Source organism: Pogona vitticeps, chromosome 4, assembly GCF_051106095.1.
Source record: "Pogona vitticeps strain Pit_001003342236 chromosome 4, PviZW2.1, whole genome shotgun sequence".
Taxonomy (NCBI): Eukaryota; Metazoa; Chordata; class Lepidosauria; order Squamata; family Agamidae; genus Pogona; species Pogona vitticeps.
In genome coordinates, this window is record NC_135786.1 from 101936173 (window position 1) to 101961320 (window position 25148).

At 38.5% G+C, this 25148-nt stretch overlaps 1 protein-coding gene across 2 annotated transcripts in view; it reads left to right on the forward strand.

The window, feature by feature from the left end:
* KIF14 (kinesin family member 14) overlaps positions 1-24681 on the forward strand; it is a 48306-nt gene extending 23625 nt beyond the window's left edge. The window contains exons 18-30 of one of the 2 annotated variants that reach the window (XM_072998063.2): positions 1831-1983; positions 4489-4606; positions 8541-8631; positions 8989-9127; positions 9837-9937; positions 10581-10666; positions 11305-11526; positions 11632-11816; positions 11991-12149; positions 12961-13083; positions 14593-14667; positions 14816-14966; positions 16495-24681. In XM_072998063.2, coding sequence (XP_072854164.2) covers positions 1831-1983; positions 4489-4606; positions 8541-8631; positions 8989-9127; positions 9837-9937; positions 10581-10666; positions 11305-11526; positions 11632-11816; positions 11991-12149; positions 12961-13083; positions 14593-14667; positions 14816-14966; positions 16495-16880 — 1989 coding nt within the window. In that variant the 3' untranslated portion in view covers positions 16881-24681. The remainder of the gene's footprint in view (positions 1-1830; positions 1984-4488; positions 4607-8540; positions 8632-8988; positions 9128-9836; positions 9938-10580; positions 10667-11304; positions 11527-11631; positions 11817-11990; positions 12150-12960; positions 13084-14592; positions 14668-14815; positions 14967-16494) is intronic. The other variant, XM_020784695.3, reaches the window with a different exon arrangement.
* The last annotated feature ends 467 nt before the right edge of the window (positions 24682-25148 follow it).

Here is a 25148-nt window from a genome sequence, read left to right on the forward strand (position 1 = left end):
TACCCAATAATTTAACTGGATTGTGAGCTGTGCTGCTTGTGGTAGATTTTTGCCACTAAAACAATCAAGCAGCTGTGACGAACTAACATATTGCCTTGCTAATTACAACAGCTACTCGTCAGTGTAATCTTCTGATCTGAGCACACTGTCTCACTTTTATTTTGCTGATTATGTTTTTCTAAAATGGATGAAAACACAAATACGGTATCCTTAAGGAAGCTAAAGGAGAAAGGAAGGGTAAAAATACTTTAAATAAAATAAAAAATAGGTTGTACTTCCCTACCTGACAGTGATATGCTAAATGTTCAGCTAAGTGACTGGCTTCCAATTCTAAGCCTCTGTGTTTGATTCACGGGTAACCCTACTTGGTTGTTAACCTAACAGAATTCCTTTAATTCTGTTTTAATATGTGAATAATTTATTGTTTTTAGCGGGGTTTTTTAATGATGTAAGCTGCCTTCGGTCCTTTTATGGAGAAAGGTGGGGTATAAATATTTTAAATAAATACAATTACATTTATCTGTTTCATATCTTGTAAAATAAATAAATATCCAGTTGTTACCAGCATGCTGAGGGAGCTGTCATTGCTTTCTGTGCACATGGAGTGCAGAGTATCTAGAGATACTACTTGCATATAAGCTCTACACATGACCAAGAACCCCAGTTTTCCAGGGTTTTTGCTCATATGTAAACACAAGCAGGGGCTTCTCCTTTTTTGACACATTATTCTCAATGTGAAGAAGGTGACTATGGATGAGGAAAAGTTAGTTGTTCCTCTCCTAAGTGTGTTGATAATAACTGAGCAGGTTAAGAATGGAATAGGGTTCTGGAAGTGGGATGGTCCTGCGTTGCAATGGGGGAAGGGATCTCCCCCTCTTGATGTGTGTCCATACAATTAATTTAGAAAGGAGAGCTATTTCACTTCACGGGATGTTTCTCTCTTCCCAAGATAATGTAAACAGGAACTTGGTTAGGTCATTTCCCTCCTACTTTTTAGTCTTCTAACTGATGGCCTCTTGCTCCCAGTGTTCTATGACTTCTTGCTGGTGGAACAGGTGGGGAGAACCAGTGAGCATGTTTTGGCTTTATTAATGTGCTTTTAAAGCTTATTTCTTTATAACAATATTTCTCAGTCTTATATCTTCCACACGTGTTGGCAGTGTGGCTGTTGCGGGATGGGGGAGTTGTAACTCAGCACATCTAAAGGCATGCGAGGTTGACGAAGGCCACCTTAATTTATCAGCAAATGTATTTCCAAGTAGTTCATCTGCAAGTATGCACAAATTACTGTAGATCAATAGTGAGAAGGTGAGAAATGCAGAATTGGGGCACTGAAATAAAATATTAGGGAAGATGTGACAGTTGGTTGTTGAATGGACAAAAAGAATGACAGAGCAGATCTGAAAAATCCTTTCAGTAAAAACAACTTAAGTACATATGGAAGAATGTAAAAATAACCTCTTACTCCTTTTTAAGGAACATGACCTAATCTGTCTAGTTAGCAGATATAACAGCAAAGATCCATGTTGTCCAGAGTTATTCCAATATTATTTTTCTTTTTTCCGTAAAGCTGCATTTCAGGGTGAGAGCACCTTTGTAATTATTCCCCATCCCTGATTCCCATAGTAGCTATTTTTGCGTAACCTGCTTCTGACTCTCAGGGACACCTTTCCAAATTGATTTTATCTGTCAAAAAAATACACAGGAATGAATGAATCTGCTTCACGTTCTGTATTGTTTGTTCCAAATTGTTTGTTTTGGGATAATGACTTTGGTTGGGTAAATAATTTATTTATTGCTACAAAATGTTCATTCTCTGTGTTTTCTTAGGAGGAAGAATCCCGTAGGAAACAGTTGCAGGAAATGAATAATCAAATAGCAGCAGACAAAATTCAAGAGTTAGAGAAAGCCAAGCGAGGCCTTGAGCTGGAGGTACACTTCAACAAGAAGCGGCTGGAAATGCAGACACTGACTGCCAAAGAGGTACATTTTTGAAGCAGTGAAAGCTAGCATTTTGTCGCATCAATTGGACAATACACCATGACATTAGTATTATTTCACTAAATTCCATCAGTATGACTTCCGAAAAATGTCTCAGATGACTTTTGCTGCTCTTCTTTTGTGAATTTTGCTGATATTTGGGAAACTAGAATTTATGTAACTCCATTGCTCTGCTTGATGAGCCAGTCAGAATTGAGCCACTGAAGTGAATGTCTTCGGGCTGTGTTGTGTAAGCATTCTTTGCTATGTTAGATACAGTGGTGCCCCGCTTGATGATGATAATCTGTTCCGTTAAAATCGCTGTTAAGCGATATCATCGTCAAGCGAAAGAAAAAAACATTTAAATGCATTGAAAACCGGTTCAGTGCGTTCCAATGGGCAAAATACCTCATCGTCCAGTGAAGATCCTCCATAGGGGAAGCCATTTTCCGTTGCTGTCTTCCAGAAATAGGTCCGGAAAAGAGCGGGCTGCCATTTTGAAAACCTGACGATCAGCTGTTTTTGATCGACGTAATGCGAAGAATCGGTTCCCGAAGCAGGGAACCGATCGTCGTAAAGCGGATTTTCCCCATTCAGTCATCGTTTTGCAATCGCAATAGCGATTGCAAAAACCTCATCGTGAAGTGATTTTGTCATGAAGCGGGGTAATCAAGCGGGGCACCACTGTATTTGGAATCCTCTTGGAAATAATTAGGGGATATTAAAAATAAGTTTTGGCAAGAGTGAGCGCAAACATTACATTTTATTTAGGGTGTGACTATACTGGAAAAATTGTGGGAAATGCTATAGATTTAACGTTGGTCTGATTTAATATTTTTTTCCATTGACCACATGATGCAAAAGGGAAAGACAAATTTGCACAAGGGTCCTTCCCCATCTGTAGTTTTCACCTTTGCTGCTGGCGCTTCTACTTTTTTAAAAAATTAGATCAATTCACATTTGTTCGGATGTGTGACTGCTTGAACTGATGCAGAAAAAGCTGCTGTGCCAGCACACACTTTAAGAATAGCAAGACTTCTCTGTTCCTCCCTTCTTTATTTCCCAGGACTTTTCATAAGTGCAGGTAATTGTGCTTGTCTACATTGCAACACTTTTTTTTTTTTTTTTTTTGCTGTGGTCGCTACTTTCTTTGCCATAAGGAAACTGAGGTTAGGCAGTTACATGGTTCATGGCACAGAAATGGCCATGGTGGGAGACAGAAGAAAGCAGTGCAAAGTGGAGTCCTAAGGTTAAAGCAGGATTCTCCTTTAGACAACTTAAATTCAGATTTCATAATACCCACATCTTGATTCGATCTCATATCCAATCTCATCCTCCTCTACCAGTTATTAGTCCCTTTCTCTCAACAGATCAAAGAAGCCTAAGAGCTCCCAGTAAATGGAGACCATGGTGAGGTGTATATTTGGGGATATGATGTTACGGTTTAGGAGGACTGATGCTATAATTCTGTGCACCTTTCAGGGGAACACAGAAACATGAGTTTACCTTCCCCAAAGTGGGGGGGGGGGGGAGAGACAATCCAAGTTGATCTAGTTAATGGGCTTTAAATTGCAATCCCATAACCACTTTTGGCGAGGCTTTCCTTTTTAAAATACAGTTTGGAAGATAATGAGAGGAGGAACCCCTTGTTTACAGCTGATTAGGTAATTCTTTTGTAACTGCACCATCTGCAAGACTATAAATGTAGCTGCAAACATAGCTTTCTCTTCTCTTCTCTTCCTGTGTGACCTGTTAATGTGTAAAAGACCCAAGGAAACTCAAATTTCCCTCTGCGACATCACAGTGAGTGAATGTGAGTGATCTATGTTACAGATGGGGGGAAAAACTAAAACAGTTTGGACTGCAGGGAACTTTGCAGCCCTGAAACCCATGATCCTGGCATCCAATACTTGGCAAACCACATAGGCATAATTTACTCCAGTGCAGGCAAGCACACATGTTAAAATGATTTTTTAAAAACTTGTGATTGGAATAGATTCAAAAAAACAACCCCATTGTGGGTGTTTAAAAAAACTCACTATCCAGACTAAAATAAAATTGCAGAACCCAATGCATAAACAGGTGTATTACAGCATGTAACTGAGCCCTAAGTAAAGCTTTAGTCAACTTTCTATATCTCTGGCATTTTCAAAGAATTAAGATCAGGCTGACTGAATTGGATCAAAATAATTCTAGTCCAGCAATTAGGCAAATGCCTCTGGAAGGAAAACTTAGTTCAATATTATTTCTGTATGTGTTCAATTACAGAATCCTGCAGAGTTTATGTTTTGTACATTTAAAGCAGTTGGAACACTGAATAGTTTAACGCCTGCAATGCACAGATAAGGCATAGATAAGACAAGTTGATTAATAGAACTGATTTAAGACAGAAAGCAGTCTACGGGGAAAAAGCAAAAATGAAAAATATGGGGTTTAAATAGAACTTCTCCTTTTTTCAGACCTGCCCCACTTTCACTGAAAAAGCACATAATCGTTGTTTTGTGTTAGATTTTAGAAGATCATGCAATTCATCATGCCAGAATTCTTGAAGCCCTGGAGGCTGAGAAGCAGAAAATTGCTCAGGAAGTGCAAATTCTTCAGCAGAGTACGGGAAACAGAAATAAAGGTATGGTTGAGATATAATGCAGTTGCCCACAAATATTGATGGATTCCTATAAATAGTGTTATCTCTTTCCTCCAACATAGACTGGAATAAGCTTATATTCCTGCCATACTGAAAATATATATTTCCCCTCAGAACTAGGGGACCATGTGCATACTGAATTTATGTTGATGCCTATTTTTCCTTGAAGGCACCCTTTTTCATCCCCATTCACTCTAAAGCTATTGAATATATATTTATCTTCACAGTACAATCCTTTGCATATCTACTTTCAAGTAAGTCCCATAGAGTTCACTGGGATGTAAGTTTGTAAAGGATTGCAACTTCTTTCAAAATACAGTCATGTGAAAAAGAAAGTACACTGTCTTTGAATTCTACAGTTTTACATATCAAGTCATAATAAATATCATCTGGTCCTTAGCAGGTCTGAAAATCAGGTAAAGATAGCTTCAGATGAATGACAACACATGACATATTACACTGTGTGAAGATTTATTTTACAAAAATAAAGCCAAAATGGAGAAGTCATGTATGAAAAACTAAGTACAACCTCACTGCTTCCATAAGAATTAAGAGGCTAAGTAGCAGCCAGATGCTCCTAACCAAATGCCCTTGAGTAATTAATCATCAGGAAGTGTGACCACCTCTATAAGAGCCAAAGTTTTTGCAATGTGCTGGTCTGGAGCATTCAGATGTGTTTTAACAGAATGCCAAGGAACAAATACATCAGCTGTGATCATAGAGAAGCAATTGTTGCTGCCCATCAATCTGGGAGGGATTAAAAGGCCATTTCCAAACATTTTAAAGTCCATCATTCTAGAGTGAGGAAGATTTTTCACAAGTGGAAAATATTCAAGACAGTTGCTAATCTTCTCAGGAGTGGATGTCCAAGCAAATTCACCCCAAAGTTAGACCTGCAAGGATCAGAGAAATTACAAAAAACAAAACAAACAAACAAACAAAAAAAAAACCAAGAGTTACATCTCAGTCTCTAGAGGCCCAGTTAGCATGTTAAATGTTAAAGTTCATGACAGTACAATAAGAAAATGAATGGAAAATTCTGGTTTGTTTGGAAGAATTGCGAAGAAAAAGCCTCTCCTCTAAAAAGAACATGGCAGCACAGCTTAGGTTTGTAAAGCTGCATCTGGACAAACTATAAGACTTCTGGAACAATGTTCTTTGGACAGATGAGACCCATGTGGAGACGTTTGGCATAATGCACAGTGCCACATTTGGCAAAAACCAAACACAGCATATCAGCATAAACACCTCATACCAGTTGTCAAGCATGGTGGTAGAGGCTTGTTTTGCAGCCCCAAGTCCTGGGCACCTTGCAGTCATTGAGCTGACCATGAACCCCTCTGTATACCGAAATATTCTAGAGTTAAATGTGAGGCCATCTGTCTGACAGCTAAAGCTTGGCTGAAACTGGGTCATGCAACAGGACAATGATCCTGAACCTACCAGCAGATCTACAACAGAATGGCTGAAAATGAAAGGAATCAAGGTGTTGCAATGGCCTAGTCAAAGTCCAGAACTCAACCTGATTGAAATGCTGTGGTGGGACCTTAAGATTGCTGTGCATAAACAAATGCCCACAAACCTCAATGAACTGAAGCAATGTCGTAAAAAAGAGCGGCTCTACAAGCTATTGAATCATAAGGTGTACTTACCGTATTTTTCTGTGTATAAAACAACACTTTTTCCTAAAATAATTAGAGGAAAAATTGAGGGTCGTTTTATACACAGAAGGAGGCAGGGGCAAAGGAGCAGTTGCATGCATGCTCAGGTGCCTCTTGCTGCTGCCGCCACTGCTGCCCAATTGCCTCTTCCAGGGTTCATGGCTTGTCCCCTCCGGTGGTGGAGACAGCAGGAGGCGGAGGCAAAGCAGTTGCGCTGGAGCAGGAGAGACGAAAGTGGAGGAGCAGTTGCCCATTAACTGCTCCTCCACCTCCAGCAAGGGTCAAAATTAGGGGGTTGTTTTATACGTTGGGGGACTCATATACACGGAAAAAGGCAGTAGTTCTTCACACATGGCTTCTCCATTTTGTCTTTATTTTTGTTAAACAAATCATGGCATGGTGTAATATATCATGTGTTATTCATCTGAGGTGGCATTCATCTAATTTTCAGACCCGCTAAGGACCAGATGAAAACTATAGAATTCAAAGAGGGTGTACTTTCTTTTTCACATGACTATATTCTAAGGGTAGATTTATTTTACTGCATAATACATATGATATGAAAAACTTTAGAGGGATGGGGAAGCTGCAAATGTTAGCAAACAACAAAATCATGTTGTTCACAGATAGTCAAAGCTTGTCCCCAAACCAGATCTCTATCTCTTGTCCCCAAAAAAAAAAAAAGGATTATAAAATCAATGGGTCCACACCATTTGCATGAAGACTGTTGTTTTTCTGCTATTTCAAGCAATGATTGACCTTTGATCGAGGCTCTGGATCAAGTGTATTGTGTTGATACCGATCTCAGATGAGAAAGTCTGGCTAGGAAATCTGTTTCTGTGCTTATATGTGGAATTCAAATCTTCCTTGAAAAATGACCAACACACAACAGGCAAAACCAAATGAAATATAAAAAATAAAGAAGACAAAAACGTTCTGGCTTCTGAAACTAACTGCTGTGTTTTAATGTGAACTTTTGTGGGCAAAGCCACTTTCTCAGACATAAGAGCGGAAGTACATTGCAAATATTTATTCATTTATACATTGCACCCAAACAAAGAGACTAGGTTTTTTGGGGGCAGAAGTTGTTGATAATATAGCATTTCACATCTGGCAATGAACTTTAAGATCCCTGTTGATATTCAGGTCCTCTCCCAGGAAGCATTGACAATGATTGTAAACAATGACAATGATTGGTGGCTGAATTAATCTCAGGCTGTAGATGACAAGCAGGAACAACAATAGGGTTAATTAGTAAGGGAATATAGCTGGGAATTACCACAGATACATGGCCTAAGAAACCTTAGCTTATATTGAATCCACTGAGATGAGTTTCAAACATACATCTGTAATTTTTCTCAGCTATTTCTCTCTGGATTCTTGTCCTGTAATTTTTCTTCTCCAGAATGGCAACTTTCTGATGTTGTACAGAGTGTCCAGGTATATTAAAATGATTTGAAACAGGTTTCTCTTTATTGCCATTCCAGATGTATGATTTGTATCCATTAATTCTTTTGTTCAGAGATCGTCCTGTTCGTCATGTGTAAAGTGCAGAGAGGCCTTGTTCACACAAAACGGCATAGATAATATTGGCAGTAGAACAGTTAAAAGTACTCTTGATGATGTGTGACATTGTTACATCTGGTAATCGTGTTGCCAGATTTATTCCAGAGTAAGAGTCGCCATGAGTAAGAGGTACACCTCTTCAGACTTGTTACTTTTCATGCAAACAAACTGATAGAGCTGGCACATTCCCCACTTTGCATGTTGAGCATTTCAAACGCTAGCTCTATGGACTGGAAACGGAGATGGGCAACACCGCGACAAAACTGTCAAGGGGAATCTTTACCTTTAAACAAGCCTCGGGTGCTCCTAGACCTATTTCTACCTCCCAACAGGCTGATTTCCAAAATCTGGGAAGCTAGATGTTTTTGGTGTTGCTGTAGAAGATTGCCAGTATGTCTGTATGCATGATGGGTTGTGCTGGTTACTCACAGGCACAGAAGGATATTCAGCTCTGCTTTGATTATCTGGGTTGCCAAGCTGGTATAATATCTGATGGATTCTTGAGGTAGCTGGTGCTGAATTAGGCAGTGTATATCACTTGATAGTGCAATTATATAAAAAAAGTTTTCACAGTTTCAGGGATTGCTAATGCAATGTCTGATTGCATAATGATTATCCAGCAGTTCTTTTTTAAAAATACAGCATTAACGCATTACACATTTCCTTTCTCTTTTGGGGGAAAACAACAGAGCCAGATTGGAATTCTTTGAAACTCTCCATGATGGTCAAAGAAGCCAACACTATTAGCAGCAAATTAGAGAAGCACACTGTCTTTTGTAGGTAAGTGTTTGAGCTAAAATATTGGAAATCATGTCTATGTTCCTTTGGGTTAATGATTAAATCAGATTAAGTCAACATTTTAATCCTCTTTTTAAACATACAAATGACCAGGTTTTGGTAGTTGTGTGTGCAGTCAAAATTCAGTGACATTCCAAGAACTTGGAATGATTCTAAAGATGTTGCTTTTCTTACCTAGTTGCAAATGGTTCATTTGAAAAGTAAGCAGACCCTTGAGGTCTAGTTTTGCTTATAAACTGTGTCTAAAATAAAATCTTCCTTCTTACTCTGAGCTATCCATTGTCTCAGGTCTCAGGTGTGGGTCCCTGATGTTCCTTGTTCATGTGTTTCTTTTACCAGACATGATGCAATGGGCAAAGAAAATGGCACCGGCTCTTCTGTTCAAGTGCAGGTCCGTAATCTCAGGCTGGGTGTTGCGACTTTTTGGAACCTGGAGAAATTTGAAGACAAACTGGCTGCAATGAAAGAAGTCTATGAGGTTTCTTCTGATTTTTTTTTTTTTAATTAGAAAGCACTTCCCAATATCTTGGAAGAGACACTTGGGGAGATTTGCCAGTGTAACCATCAACAGAAGTGCCTGTCCTTTGATTGTTGGCCAACAGGGATCAGCCAGAATTACAAAGAGCTGGAGGGGAAGGAGGAAGTCCTGAGGAAGTCGCCTAAGGCAGAAAAGGAAGGAGGAGTGGAGGAGAGGCATGTGGAATGTGGAATGATAGGTACAAGAAGAGGAGAATAGGAATTATGGGATTTGTAGCCTAAGAAATCCAAAATACAAATCCCTATTCTATGTTGCAGAGGCCTGGACTAAACCTAGTGTTATGATAGGACATAAAGTTTTTTGCTGGTATTTTAACCTTGCTGGGAGAGCGAGGGGTTTTGAATAGTTTTTTTTAAAGAATGTGATAGATTCTTCCCATCTTAAAATATGAAGATGACAAAGAGAAAAACATTCTTAATGTAGCAATTACTGGCTGAAATCCTGCTACTTAGCATTGTTAAGTTGCAACTCAAGTAGGGCCATTGAATCTGTGGAGATTCGATGAGTCCACTGCTCCATAAGTTCCATTTATTCAGTAGGTATACTCTAGGTGCAACTTGCTACGCTAAGCAACAGGATTTCGGCCACTGGTTTTCATTGTGGGACCCCCTCACTACCTTTAAAGAAAATGGGTCTCTTTTCTTTCCAGACGAACAACACTAAAGAAGCTGATGATATTTTCTATGACCTCACTGATGAATGGGAACCTGATTTTTTAAATGCATCTGTTTCTTCAGTTTCTACAAAGAGGTGAATAATTTGTTTTCAGCTTTTTAAAATTTATCATTAATAGGGAAAAGAAAAGGAGCATGGAGTTGATGAGCATTAGGGATAGTTCTAGATACTGTTAAGTGTCATATTCTTACAAAATGGCAATGTCTACATTGTGCAAGGGAGGGAAGTATTAGATGAGAACCTTGGCTACAGAGTGCCTTCCTCAGAGAGGGGGCAGGAGAATATGCACATATACAGTGTCCTGCTGAGAACATCTCATTTCCTGGGGTTTACTGGAGAGAGTGTCAGACTAGGACTCAAAAGGCTTGGGATCAAATCTTTTGGCTGTTAAAGCTCACAGAGGGATGGCAATGGTAAACCATTCCTTAAATACCTCACATATCTTGAAAACCCCAATAGGACTGCTGTAAGTCAGAATCAACTTGACAGCACATAACAACTTCCTGGAGCAGCCAAGGCTTATGGCCAAGGTAGGCAGGCAGTACAAAGACTAACAAATGTATTTATCAAGGAATGGTTTCTAGCATTCTGAGAATTGTTGTATTCCTCCAATATTGCAAATGTAAATAAATAACACTTATCTTTTTAAAAATCAGCAAAATAAATTTACGAGTGAGTAACTGGAGTCCTGTTATTTGTGTCTTCTTGTTCAATTCAGGAGAAGTAGAAGTCTGAGGAAAAGCAAGCGAATTTCTGGATGTTTGTCTGAGGTAAAGATGAGACTACACCACTCATACTTACCAGGTGTGTATTTACACAGTTTTGACATTTAATGTACAGCTTATGTTGCATACTTTCAGTAGGTTGTGATTTTCCCTCCTGTCAACTACTGATTTCTTTTGCTTTACTATTTATTATTTATTTATTCCTGCACTATTTGTTATTGTTGTATGCTAATGTTTTTGTTTTTTAATTGTTTTGATATTCTGTAAGCCGCCCAGAGTGGTAGAATATACCAGATGGGCGGGATAAAATTCTTGAAAAATCCGCAATTTATATATCAATTTCTTACCTATTCTATCATTAATTACCCCTATCGTATTTTTTAATTTTCTGTTTTTGCACATTCTAGCTAATAATTTTGAATTTTTATTGCTATATTCAAAAAAAAATTCCTCTTCTCATATATATATATATATATATATATATATATATATATATATATATATATATATATATATATATATATATATATAACTACTGTATCTTCTCTTTTTTGAGACATATATTTGTTTTTGGCAAATGACAAACCTAATTAATAATAGAAATCTGCTTATTAGTTATGTTGATATTTCTTCTTCAAGAAAGAAAGATTATGCAAAAGATCCAGCACAATACTGACAGATCCATTCAGATTTCCTGAAGCTGTTCTGTTACCACAGGCTCAACAAATAAATTGATTAGCCAGAACTCAGATCCACTGGAGTCATTCCTGCCTGGTATTTGTAAGGATCTGATTGCTTCAGCTTTGGATGTTTTGGAACAGACTGATGAAGAAGAGGAAAGCATGGCCCAAATCCTTTTGGAAACACTGTTCATCATTCATTCTGGTGTCATGGCTTTGATTGAGGCTTATGAGCAAGCAGAAGAAAGTCTAGAAAACTGTAAGCTCCATTTTGTTAACAAACCTGTACTCTGAATTTCATTCAATGTATTCACAAAAAACTGCCAGAGATTCTTTTAATTAATTATTATTCTTTGTGTTTAAGTTTTCATTGTTGATCAAGCTGCTCAGTCTTGCAGCATAAGGATTACCTCAGCTTTCAAGCAGCTTGTCATTCTAGCCAAGCATTGGCTGAACTGTTTCCGAGAAAACGACGAATTTGTGAAAATCTATGATGAGCTAAGGGAAGATATAAAACATTTAGGAGGGTATCTGCAATTGCTCTTGCAGGTAAGATATCTCATTGCAAATGTCCTTTAAAAATGGAGGAAATCTTCATTGTAATGTCGTGTTTTTGGTGCTGAGACAGTAACTCAGTTTACACTTTTCCACAGTATGAATTGGAATCATTTATGAAGGTTCATGCAGCAAACATTTTTCACTTCTTTATTTCTTTTGTCTCAGGGTGGTGGTTCAGATTTGTCATCAGTGGTAGCAGAGGCCCAGAAGAAAATAATGCAGACTTTGAAAAACTTGGTAAAATACATAGGGCATTTGGCAGCACTTACTGGCTCAGACCTCCATTTTGGGAAAGAAAATAAAGGTCATTCCCGTAATTCAGAGGTAAAGTAATTATCTGTGAGTGGGTGCACCTGTGTGTGTGCAGTAACAAAGTGTAATGTATGAATAAACATAATCAGTGAGGTTATGATGTTAGGATGCACTTGGTTTTAGAGGCCATGGGGGTTCTGTATTGCTTCAATGAGGAGATAAAGAGAGATACTAAAGCTGCTGTTTCCTTCCAGCAGCAAGAAGTAATTTACAGTTTAACAAGCTATGTGATTTTAGTAATGCTTAAAATTATTTACCTTTATGCAACTGCTTGTTTACCAGTCTTGAACAGAGTAACTGCTGTAACTTAACCAGATATTCATGTCTTAGTCCTTTTCCTAAAGCTGCTTGTACAATCAGGCTAAAGCATTTTTATTTATCTGTCCATTTTTATTTGTCACAAATCTCGGACTGGTTATAGGGATTTTACTTGTTGTTTGTTTGTATTATATATTAATTTGTATGCACCACCATGAAAACCATCTGGGATGACGGGTAGTAAATAAAAACACTCACTGTTAGAATGTTATGCTGGGACTTCTGAGATTCAGATTCTAGTCTCCACCAAGCCATGAATTTCATACAAAACCTAGCTGTTAGTGTGACCTACTTCATAGGGGTTGTGGTGAAGATAAAATGAGGGTGAGAGGGAGATATAGGAACATCATCTTGAGCTCAATAGAGGAAAAGTAAGATAGAAGTGTAATAAATAAACATACGTATAAAGAAATACTCTTTGCTTTTAAAAGCCCGCAGTGATTCTCATAAATATTCGTCAAATTATTACTGACCTCTAACTTTTAAAATTTTTCGCTCCTCACAGGTGGAGTTCATATCAAACATCTGTGATGGAATGGATGGAGGACTGGCACATCTTTTAGACTGCATCCAGAAAGCATCCAAGAGAATGCAGAATGAGCTCTTAAAGTGGTACCCACAAAATGAGGTGATGGGGAGCTAATCATGAACTGTTTTTGGCAAAACATTTTCTTAGTCATGTTGCAGAAACCCCTGTTGACAAACTTTTCAGAAATTTAGTCTGGGACAGTGTTCACGCATGCACACACAGTATATACATATGTGTCCAGGTTATCCTTATCTGCACTGTATTTTGACAACTACTGTCAAAAATGCCATGTAGAACATATAGCTCTTTGCACATGGGATGATGAAACCATCCACTGCTGAAACTATTGTGGCAAAAACAGCCAAGGTTTTTTGTGGAACAAAGAGCTTTTGCTGCATCTGAAAAAGAGGTCTGCAGCCCACAAGAGATTAGGCCAAACAAAACGTCTGCCACAAGATTCTGTTGTTTTTGCCACAACAGACTCTAGAATAAAATGGCTATCCTTCTGGAAATTGCTGCTTAAACTATTCATTTCATGATATTGGGGGGGGGGGGGGAAGGTGAGCCAATCCATTACAATAGCAACATAACTTTTTAAAAAAAAAATAACAGAAAGGTGTTGGAAAAGTTTCAGTAGCACCTTATGTTTTTCTATGGCTGATTGCCTTTCACTGACTTTGTAGGCACCCTGCAGTATTAAGAGGAACGAATTTGAACAGCAGAAAAGATGTTCCATTATTCACTCCCTATAGCTAACCAAGCTTTTCTTGGCTCATTGCTATAACAATAGATGCATTTTTCATGTAATGGTTACATACTACCCTCTGTGTGTGTGTGTGTGTGTGTGTGTGTGTGTGTGTGTGTGTGTTTTCATGTAATGGTTACATACTACCCTGTGTGTGTGTGTGAGAGAGAGATATGTTACATTAAATTGAAGATACCCAGGCCAAGGTGCAAATACCTATTTAGGAAAGGAACTGAGCAAGCTCACGAGAATGCATAGCCTCACTTTCTCTGACCAGCTGAAATCTCACTCCACTGATGCCATAGACTTCTGTTTAAAGAGAGTATATTTTAAATAAAATTTATTTTTTTTAAAAAAAAGAGTACAAAATCTCAGTTTAAATAAATGCAATTTAAAAGCTATCAGTGGCTCTTTAAACCTGTGCACAACTGCTTTGTGGAGATGCCTATAATAGAAAATAAAAGTGAACAACGTTTATGAAGTCCAGATCACATTCCTTTCAGGCAGAAAATGGTTGGTGGGCTTCACATCAGAAGTGGGCCAGAAACTTTCCCCATTTCCTTCTCTACTCCCATTTTCTCTTTCTCGCAATCAGAAACCCCACATCCCTCTCCATCCATTTCTCCCTTTATGCTCACAGATTTTGGCGCACTTCTCTCTGTTTATTCTCACTTGCAGTTGTTTCCTTTCGCATGCACTCCCATCTCAAACCTGTGCAAGAAGATTGTGGCCAATGCCTTGGTATTTATGAACCAGGCCAAAGACTTCGTTTATACATTCACTTGTCTAACCAAGCATTGCATATTCATTGTTGAAAATTTGATGACTTAGTTTTAAATTTCGGATTTCCTTTTCTCTTCCAGGTTCAGAATCAGATAAGAGATAAAGCTGTGGCTTTGGCTAAATTCCTTGAAATAATTGCATCTGATTGTAAAAATGTAAGTTCAGTTTTTCACATAGGCATTAGCAGAGGGAGTCTCATAATGCTCTGTGCTACATCCATTTGTTAATGGATGTAGCACAGAGCATACTTGTAGTATGTCACTGGTTCTGAAAAAATAACAAACCTTTTATTAATTCACACAGAAAGAAGTAACAAATCTATTAAGGAGAAAAGAATCTATTGGCCAGGAATTAAAGAAAGCAACTGGTAAAGCTCTTGAATTCTTGGAATTGCGCCATTGTCTAGATCAAGTCTATCGCCTGGTTACTTCTTCATTAGAAGGTATTTCGCCAAGTTAGTACATTTTGATGTAATGCAAAAATACTTTAAGAGCATGATTATAGAGATGCAAGATTCAGTACTGGGATCCTTTGTTTCACTATGATAGCAACAAGGCGCCATTATGTTTGAAAAACATGGTTTTTCACTTGACCAGTGCCTGAGGCCAGCTAAACCACATATTAACTCTGTGGAAGTTTTGAAAAACAAATCTTTCTTAAGTATATGAAATTATCTCTTAAACCTTAGTTCAGTATCCTGAAGTCTTATGTGGTTGATTGACTGCAGCGCTACCTTTATATACTTCAACAGAACCAGGGTAAATGGTTTGAGTTTCCCATGAAATTTGTGAACATAAAACCATTACAGTTGTCTTTTCTCCCCTTTTAAAATTCCTTTTCAGTATCCATCACTCACTTTAGTACCGAACTGCAAGTCCCCTAACTTTGTCCACAGGTATTAAACCCATGTGCTCAACACCACGAATTAATCTTTTCACTGTAGTGAACATGTTTTGGAGGTGTTGCAGATGAGCACTGTGCTCAAAAATCACCTTGATTACATGTAAACCAAAAATCTGATAGCCCAAATCCTCTTGCCTAGTTTTACCGGTATAACACGAACAGCATAACCTTTGGAGGTGAATTGCCTTGTGTTGTTGTGACCCAGCATGCAGCTGATAATATCTATAGTGATTTCTTAACTTGGGACAATTTCCCTCAAAATGACAGCATATTAAAAATATAGCTATAAAATAAATACTACTTAAAAATTCTTTTAAATGTAAAGCTACATAAGAGGATTTTGGCCCATACCTTTTTATGCAGATGATGGCAAAAAGACATAATAAGAACTTGAAGTTGGTAGCCAGAACTTTGTTTTTTTGATTTGGAATATGTAAAGAGATGGCAGAGGAGACAACTGCTTTTATGTAGCGTGTGTGCTGCGGAAGAGAGAGAAAAAAGTACTTTTCAGTGAGTTCATTCCTGTGTTTTTTGCTTTGTTGAAAATATTCAGAGGTGGGAAAATTACTGTTCTGAACTACATTTCTCAGACTGTAGCTCCATAGTATAGTCAGCATGGCTGGCTTTTTCCAGTTCTGGAATGAAGACAAATAATCACTATGGGTGAATAGAGCCCCATAAAAATGGAGCTTTTAAAAAATGAATAGAAGAAAAATGTATACAGTACTTGCATGAACAGCTAGCATACAACTTGGCTTTCTGGATGGCTCAAAGAATTCAACACTTTTTATAATACCATTTTACAGTATAATGCCAGCCATTGATATAATCAATGGAAGTCAAAAAAGAGGTCTTTGTTTTCCTAATTATAGTATGGTAAATAATTATATGCCAGCAATTATGCACTGAGCTTTTTAGGCATATTTTGATAAAAAAGAGAAAAGCAGAAAGGAGCCAAGCCAAAATGCATAAATCATTTTATTCAATTCATGTATAGGTTATTCAGTGGTTTTCAATTGTTGTCAGATTTATTGTCAAACTCGATGTAGTTGGTTCACTTCCTCTTCTGTTTCCTGCAGCTTCATACAGAAATGCAAGTCCACTCAGGTATTTTGTGGAAAAGATTTGCATCTTAGCTGGGAATTTTAATGCTCTCTGCAATCCATCTACTTCATCCATTGGTTTGACAGAAGGTTCTGTCCGCAAAATTTCAGAGCCTCTTGTGAACCAGAGCGAGTTGGATTCTGTAGCAAAATCTCTTATTATTACTTTTGAACTTGAACACAGAGAAAATGCACTGAACTTTCAGGACGATTGTATGCCCAGTATTCATTCTGAAGCAAAGCAATGTGGAAGAAGTGAAGCTACAACTATCTGGAAGCAGGAAAAAATTACAAACTGTAAACTTTGGTCTTTTCCTGAAGGATTAAGAGAATCTTCACCTAATGGAATACATTGGGTTTAAATTATTGTGTAAATTGTGGGATACGAGGGAGGTACTGACTGCTATGTTATCATCACAAAAAGAGATCTTTCTGGAGATTTGGGGTGAGAAGATGTAGGGCTAGTTCATATGCCTGCCTAGCCAAGATTTTTTTTCCATGCCGAGTGTGGAGTAAATGGGTGTGTTTCTCCTGTCCGTGCAGAGGAGACCTGATGCTAAGCACCTATACATAGGCTTGTTGGCATACAGGCTCAAGTCACTTCACAGGGCTTGTGCAATGGATAGGGGAAAGACTGCAAATTACCTGTTGCAGAGAAGACTTGGCTCACAAATGTCACATACTTGTGGGAGTGGTGAGAAAGTTACCTTAGCTGTTCCTTCTGCCACAAAAGGACAATACTCAGCTTAGTGAGGGTGCAAATTGGCTTCAGGGTTTTGTAGAAACATTATGTTCACATCGGAATAAAATTAGTCCAAAATGAACATTTTGAGATATGTGACTGGCTAGAAAATGGATTAAAATTTTTAATTTATTCTTCATAGATGCAGTAAAACTCACTTTAAAAAGATGTGGCTCCACAGTGAAGGTCCCTTATTGGTTTTACTGTTCATATTTCCTAGCGCTTGGCTTGGTAAATGTTTAATGAACTAGACAGATGCAGTATTCACTGCCTGTAACTAGGCCAAATATTTAAAGTGACATTCTTTCCATTCCCTTTCCTTGTTTATATCGATCATCTCTTTTAGCAGTAGACCCCACACCCTGGTCTCTGTTTGTCTTTTTCCAGGGTGAGGTGAGGGCTGCATGAGGAGGGAGATGGAAAGCTTTGACATGGATGTCTGGATCAAAGTTGAGTAAATTAGGCATGAAAATAAAATTATTTAAGCCTCTTCTATTTAGCTCAACAAAAGTTGGAAAAAATTGGAAAAAATATTGCTTAATAGTCTAATACAAAGTACAACATACTTTGCTTATCTTCCACTGGAAGACATAAAATTATCCTTGCCCTGACACAGTTGTTGAGAGTTTTTTTTTTAATCTATAGGCCCAAATCCTGTTGCTTAGCATAATAAATTACATTAAATACATTAAACCAATAGGGATTTAGTCAGTCAGCCAGCTCTTGCACTGACTCAAATGAACCAACTCTGTGACTTACTTTAGCATAGTAAGTCATAGTTAGATTAGGACTATTTGAATCTACAGAAGTTATGGAGGAGTTGCCTCTAAATTCCCATTGATGCATTGGGCCTACACTCTAGTGTAATTTACTACACCAAGCAACAGGATATTGCTCAATAAAACAAAAATATAAAGTTGGTTCTAACAGGTTTTGTGTATCAGGATTGACTGAAGCTTGAAAATGTAGCTGCACCCATAATCGTGTTCTTTATATACTCATGTACATATTTGCACATGCATGTCTGTGAAATGCTTGTTTACAGTAGACACAAGCTGTAAAATTTCAACAGATAACAGGAGCTAAAGCAAAACAGAAATATTACTTACTGGTTCCTTTTTAAAATGATGAGACTTTGACTCCATATAATAAAAGATAAATAAAATGCTGTACAAAAAAAATCATATTAAACTGTTATTTTGAAGTTTATGTGAAATCAAAGAGGCTGGTTATGACAAGACCTTTTGGATTTTGTACCATTAGGCGTACACACGCATGGACCAAAGCATTTCTAGGCTGTGAAACGGATGCTGGCACTTTGCTGCTGCCTGGGTTCAAAAGGATTATTTACTACAGAGAGCAAGAGGCTGGATATCTTCCCATTTTGGGGCCAGCTCCTGATGCCTCGTAGGTTGTTTTTGCAGGGGACCCAGGGCAACTGTGCCATCACAAGAGGAACATTGTGGAAGGTGAGCCTGCTATGTATTGCTGGTAGCGCAGCTATCAAATCTCAATATAGAAAGCTGGGTTGCCTGGTCCCTAGTTCGACCTGACAGATTTGGGGAATCATTCTCCAGGTAATAGGTTTGGGAGTGGGATGCGCTGACCAGACAACCCTGGTACATCCTGACATACGGCAGGTGACTACAAGATTTACCAGAAGATCCAAATGTACTCTTATCCTACAGTGGTGCAGTAAACTCTTCCTTTTTTGGTAACACCCTTGCTTCTAATTATATGTTGCAGCTTCAGCCTGCAACTCTCCCAACAGCCCATCAGAGGCACATCCATGATAGTACTATACTGGCCTTTAAATTCAGCATAGTTTGTCTGTCTCACACATCATTGTGCAATTGCGGCTGAATGGTCTGCTCATGTCACATACAAAGGCATCCTAAGGAAACGGTTCACCTTTTTGCCCCTGGAATCTCCTGAGTGGGATGCTGCTGAGCTAGTAACTGTAAAAAAGGAAGATATACATGCCTACGTGTGTCTGGATAGGCCCCCTCCTGCTATTAAGCAGAGTTGGATAAGACTGTCAGGTGTTAGTATTTTTCTTTTCTTTTCAAATATTCAGCAGCATCATGCTCACTTTTGAGGACAATTGACAAGACTGTATTTGCAGTGCAGCTTTTTTTCTTTTTAAAGGACTTCACAATGGTTCCTTGTGACAGAAAGATGAACAATCTGAATTTGTTTTATGCTGACTCGGCATTACCTTGTGTCCATTTCTGTACTCTGGCAGCATGTTTCCACAGATAAGAACAAAAGCCCCTCCAGTTCTGCTACTTTTTAAAAGGGGGAAGCCAGCTCTGCTGTTCACTTATCCCTAATTTCGGATATTGGCTCTCAGCTCTTCTTTCCTCTTGAACTAACACTGACCTTTTCTGTCTGAATCAATTATCATGCCAACACTGGCTAATTTTGCTAAACGCATTTCAAAGCTGTCATTCTTGTCCCTTCCCTCTCCAAGTGGAAGCAAACAGTGTATTAAGTCACACTGTTACACTCAAAAAGTGATATTGCTATTGCACTCATAAATGATTAAGAATACTGTATAAAGGAAAGTCTTTATGTGGCTTAGCGTTCTGTATCCAGTGCTGGTGGTCTGCTCATACAGCAGCAGAATCCGGCATGATTTGGGAGGATAGAATGTCCCTTTCCCATTGCATCCCAGAATCAACATCAGAGGGCTGGGACCCCTCCCCCCCTCCCCAAACCAGTTTTCAGATGGCTTCTAGGACTGTAGCCAGGTCAACAAGGGAAGGATGTTTATGCCATGTATGAAAGTCACATTGGATTCCATCTGTAAGATTTGTGCCACCCCGATGGGGCAGTTTTCATAGGCTGAGTGAAAATGTGAATGTTTCTAAGAAAAAGGAAAGACAAAGCTAAACTTTTAGGAACCACAGACGTAGCTCTGTACACTTGTATACTTTTTTAAAAAAGAAAAGTTAACCAATAGGGTGATAAAACACACTTGATCTCTCTCTCTCTCTCTCTCCCCCCCTCAAAAAAAAAAAATCCACTATGAATGCATCATTGACTCTTCAGCTCTCACTTGGTCCAATAATGGCACCTAGAGGTAAGAGGGAGAACTGCAGTTATTTTGCTTTCTTGCAAACTGCCTAGGTAGGTTAGCCATAAGCCCATGGCCTTTAATGTTGTACTTTACCTCTTAATTCTGTTTGTGAACATAATGCTTACGACATTCTGGCCCAGAAAAGCTATTTCTGTTGAGATGCTCAAGAATTGTTCAAAAGCAAAGAGAGCCTGCAAACAAAGGCTTAGTAAGTCATTGTTTGTACTGCAGCTCTCTCCACATTTTGCCAGTTGTCACAAGTGGAAAGTTATTTTTGAGGACTACAACTCCCAGAATACTTTAGCCAGTATGAGCAGTGAATATTCTGGGAGTTGTATGCCAAAAATTCACATTTCCTCACTAAGAACTGAGTTTTCCCTCCCTGCCAGGTTCTGCACCTGGTGTTTAAAGACGCATGCCTGCCTGAAGCCTTGAAACAGAACTACTGATTTGCTAAACTACTTGTGCCACACTTCAGCCAGGACAGCCTGGTTACAAGGAGAAGCTTTTCTGCAGAGACTGTGTACACAGGTTCTCGGCTGGGTATAAAAGTTCTATCCAAAAGTTGTCTTATTGACAAGGACGTTCTAAACTATCTAGCCGCTTCTGGCTGAAAAACTGTTCATGCTCAACTTACCATTTAAATAATTTTGAAAATTCATAATTAAGACCATGTTTTAGGAACACTGTCTTCATGGAGAAGTGATTTATATCACCTCCGCAATCTAAATCCAGTTGAACCACTTAATGATGTTGAGTTTATTTGTGGGGAGGGTGTAGTGTAGCATGTTCACATACACATTTGTTTGGATTAGTGGCAACACAGAGATTCTAGATTTGGGTTTACTTCTGACTCACTTAAAACATAAATCTTTTTGATTCTGGCTCCATTCCCCCCCCCCCCCCGCACTGACTTCCACATTTACTTTTGTATAATTCAGGAAAACAGCACTCTTAAGGGTAGATTTTTCATACCATCATAATAGGAAAGCAGGAAAATTCCTTTCTGTTACAATAGCATCACTTATCCAGTGCTTAGAAGCCTCAGGATGTCTGACTATTTTTCTTCTTTAAAAAAACCCTGAAGTGCAGCTGGTATTTCTTAAAAAATTAAGTTTGCAGCTACAAAAGTTCAATCCTGGAAAAAATTACTAGAAGACGCAAGGATAGTGATGTCATGTGTTTGTTTTAATGCTCAAACATTCAAGGAGAAAGCATTCATCTGCTTTTATTTCAAGCCATTTTGAAGTAAAATCCATTTCCTTTTTGGCAAGCCCAGCATGAGAGCTTTAAAACTTAAAAACGGGTACTTCTAATTAATGTTGAACTACTCAATGGCTATGCTTCTTTAATGATAATTGTATGGTATTGACTATAGCTTACAGCAATAACCTCCCCCCCCCCAACATAAGTCAACAAGGGGCCTAAATCCAGTCAGATTGGACAATGAAAGCCATGGCTTTATAAGACATAGGTGGACATTCTGCTTCATAGATATTTCAGTTACCTGGCTCTGGAGTCTTTCTCTTGTTAAAGGAACTGCAAACCACTATCATTTATTTATTCCCAGGCCAAACCTGTCCATGATCCCTTTTTTTTATTTTTTGCAGCACCTGATAAAATTGCTCAGCTGCAGATCTGAAAACTGTATGTGTGTCCAAGACACTTTGAAATCTGTTGTGTAAGATTCAGAAATAATCAACCAGTCAAGATCAAGGATGATATTTTAAGGATTTAAATCTTCTCATTAGTTTGACTGTAAGGGATGAGACGTGGTGGCGCTGCGGGTTAAACTGCTGAAGCCTCTGTGCTGCAAGGTCAGAAGACCTGCAGTTGTAAGATCGAATCCACGCGACAGACTGAGCCTCCGTTGCTTGTCCCAGCTCCCGCCAACCTAGCAGTTCGAAAGCATGCAAAATGCAAAAATGCAAGTAGGTACCACCTTGGTGGGAAGGTAAACGGCGTTCCGTGTCTAGTCACACTGGCCACGTGACCATGGAGGATTGTCTGCAGACAAATGCTAGCTCTGTGGGTTGGAAACGGAGATGAGCACCGCCACCAAGAGTCGGACACGACTGGACAAAATTGTCAAGGGGAACCTTTACCTTTACCTTTTTAAGGGATGAGAAATGATGAAACATTAAATATCTTAATATAATATAATATAATATAATATAATATAATAATATAATATAATATAATATATAGTTGGCATCAAAAGAACATATATACTGAAGACAAATAGAGACATAACTTGCTTGACTTAGACTGTGGCTTAGACCCCTTTAAAATATAAAGGGGGAAAAATACAAGCTGGCTTGTAATTAGAGTTTTCTTACAGTTTTAACACTTTCCTAGAGCTAATCCTACTTTTAAACAAAACACCTTAGATACAGCGTCTTGATAAGGGAATGATTTTAATTAGCACTAAAAACTACACAAAACAGATACAAAAATGACTGGTATGATGGGATGATATATGAAATAAGTTATGGAAAAAATAAAAAATAATAACCATGTTCAGCATACAGTGGTGCCTCGCTTAGCGATTGCTTCGTTTAATGATGAAATCCCTTAGCGATGACTTTTTTGGAGCGTTTTTACGCTTTGTTTAACAATGGTTCCTATGGGCGATTTTCGCTTAGCGATGGCTGAGACCATGCTTTGCATAGCGATTAAATTTTGGGTCCCCTGTTTTGCTTAACAATGGTTTAAACAGCCTCATGTTTGCTGTTTTTAAATGTTTTTCTGTTATTTATAAAGTTAAAATTTACTGTTTAAAATGTTTGAAATCACAGAGTGCACTTAATAAACCCTTTGCTAACCAAATTTGACTTTGTTCTGACTCTTTTTTAATTTGTTGTTGTATTTCCCCCCCCCCCCCATTGAGATGCATTGAATAGGTTTCAATGCATTTCAATGGGAAACTGCTTTTGCTTAGCGATGAAATTGCTTAGCAGCTATTTTTTTGGAATCAATTAACATCATTAAGCGAGGCACCACTGTATTTTGTTTCCATTGGGTGCAATGTCTGCTTTTTCCACAAGATGGAAGCCGTTCACAATGGTTTTAGATCATGCAAGGCGCGAAAATAAACCATGCTCAGAAAAAAAATCTTCCTCCCACCACAGAAGTCAGAAAAGTCTTTCATTGTTCAGACAGACAAAAAACAAACAAAAACATAAAACGAAGCAGTTTCAAAATTTAGAAATGGAAACAACCTTTTGTTTAGTTTTAGATAATTGCATGGTTATCTTTCCTCTCATATATTGCTTGACTTTTTTCCCCTCAGAGCCTGGAAAAGTTACATTTTTAGACAATGATGCCAGAATCCTTCAGCTCTCTCTCTTTTAATTAATACTAGAGAAACTGGGAGTTGAACCCAGGACCTGCTTGCAAAATACGACTATTTCAGACCCCTCCTCCATAAGTGGGCAAGGAGGAGATGGGCAAAGAGAGAGATGAATTTGGGTATTCTGATCCAGTATTACACATAGAAGAGTGGGTGAATTGTCTGATGCTATAATAATATGAAAATTTTGCCAAGTATTGTTATGTTCTAATTCAAATATTAATCTAGCTGTGTAACGCCAGCTGGCAAAACTGATTAGCCTGCTATCATTTTTATTACCTGGGATAGTGAGGGTAGCAAGCATCTCAGTGCATTTCTGTACTGAGTAGGACTATGGGAGCAGTTTGGACACCAGCTGCCAAAGAGAAAAGAAGCATCCGTATGGTACCCACTCACTTGCTGTACAAGGAAGGGTGAGCAACATACAGCTCTCCAGATGATGCAGGGTGAGTTGCATTATGCTGCTGCCCTACACTGCTTTCAGAAGTCTGGAGGGTCTATCCGGGTGGGGAACCTTTGGCACTTCAGGCGTTTTCGACTACAGATCCCAAAATCCCCAACCTGTATTGCCAATGAAGGATTTTTGAGAATTGTAGCCAAAAACATCTGGAGTGCTGAAGGTTTGCGATCCCTTCAGATATGTGTTAGCACCAATTTTGAAAACACACAATAGTTCTAACTTTAGTGACAACCTGCATTTCCTCACATATCCCTTTGTGTATCTCACAAAGAACAGGAATCCTAGTAATGGATGCAGCTTGAGAAAACTAGGCTATACAGGTTATCTATTTACTGTACAGGCAAAATGGCATATCTAGTGTACATTTATTTTTTAAAAATATTTTTGCCCCTGCTTTCTCCTTAGAAAAGGACCAAGGCAGCTTATAGCATTTAAAGACAATATTTGAGAGCAAAACAATGAGTATACAAAAGTGACACACACCATTAAAAGGCAATATTTAAGGCTAAAAACACTAAGTATAGAAATATTACAAAGAAACAACAAAATGCCCCTCTTCCCTCTTAGAAATGGGAAACACAAGCAATACTAAAGACACAGTCAAAGCATAACAATCCATCTGAAAAGATCATGTTCAGGCAGACAGTCATTGAATGAAAGCTTGCCTGAAGAGAAAAGTCTTCATTTCCTTGCAGAAGAGCAACAAAGATGGCGCCAGCCCAGCTTCCTCTGGGAAGGAGTTCCAAAATCTTGGAGCAGCGACAGAGAAGGACCTCTCTTGTGTCCTCATCAAACACACCTGTGAAGGGGGCTGGGTCAAGAGAAATGCCTTCTGTGACCATCTTAGTACCTGAGCAGGTTCATCATGGGAGACATGTTCTTTGAGGTAGCTTGGGCTTAATCTGTTTAGGGCTTTATAGGTTAAAAGCAGCACTTTGAATTGCGCCTGGAAACAGAGTGGCAGCCAGTGGAGCTGTCATAGCAGGGGGGTTGC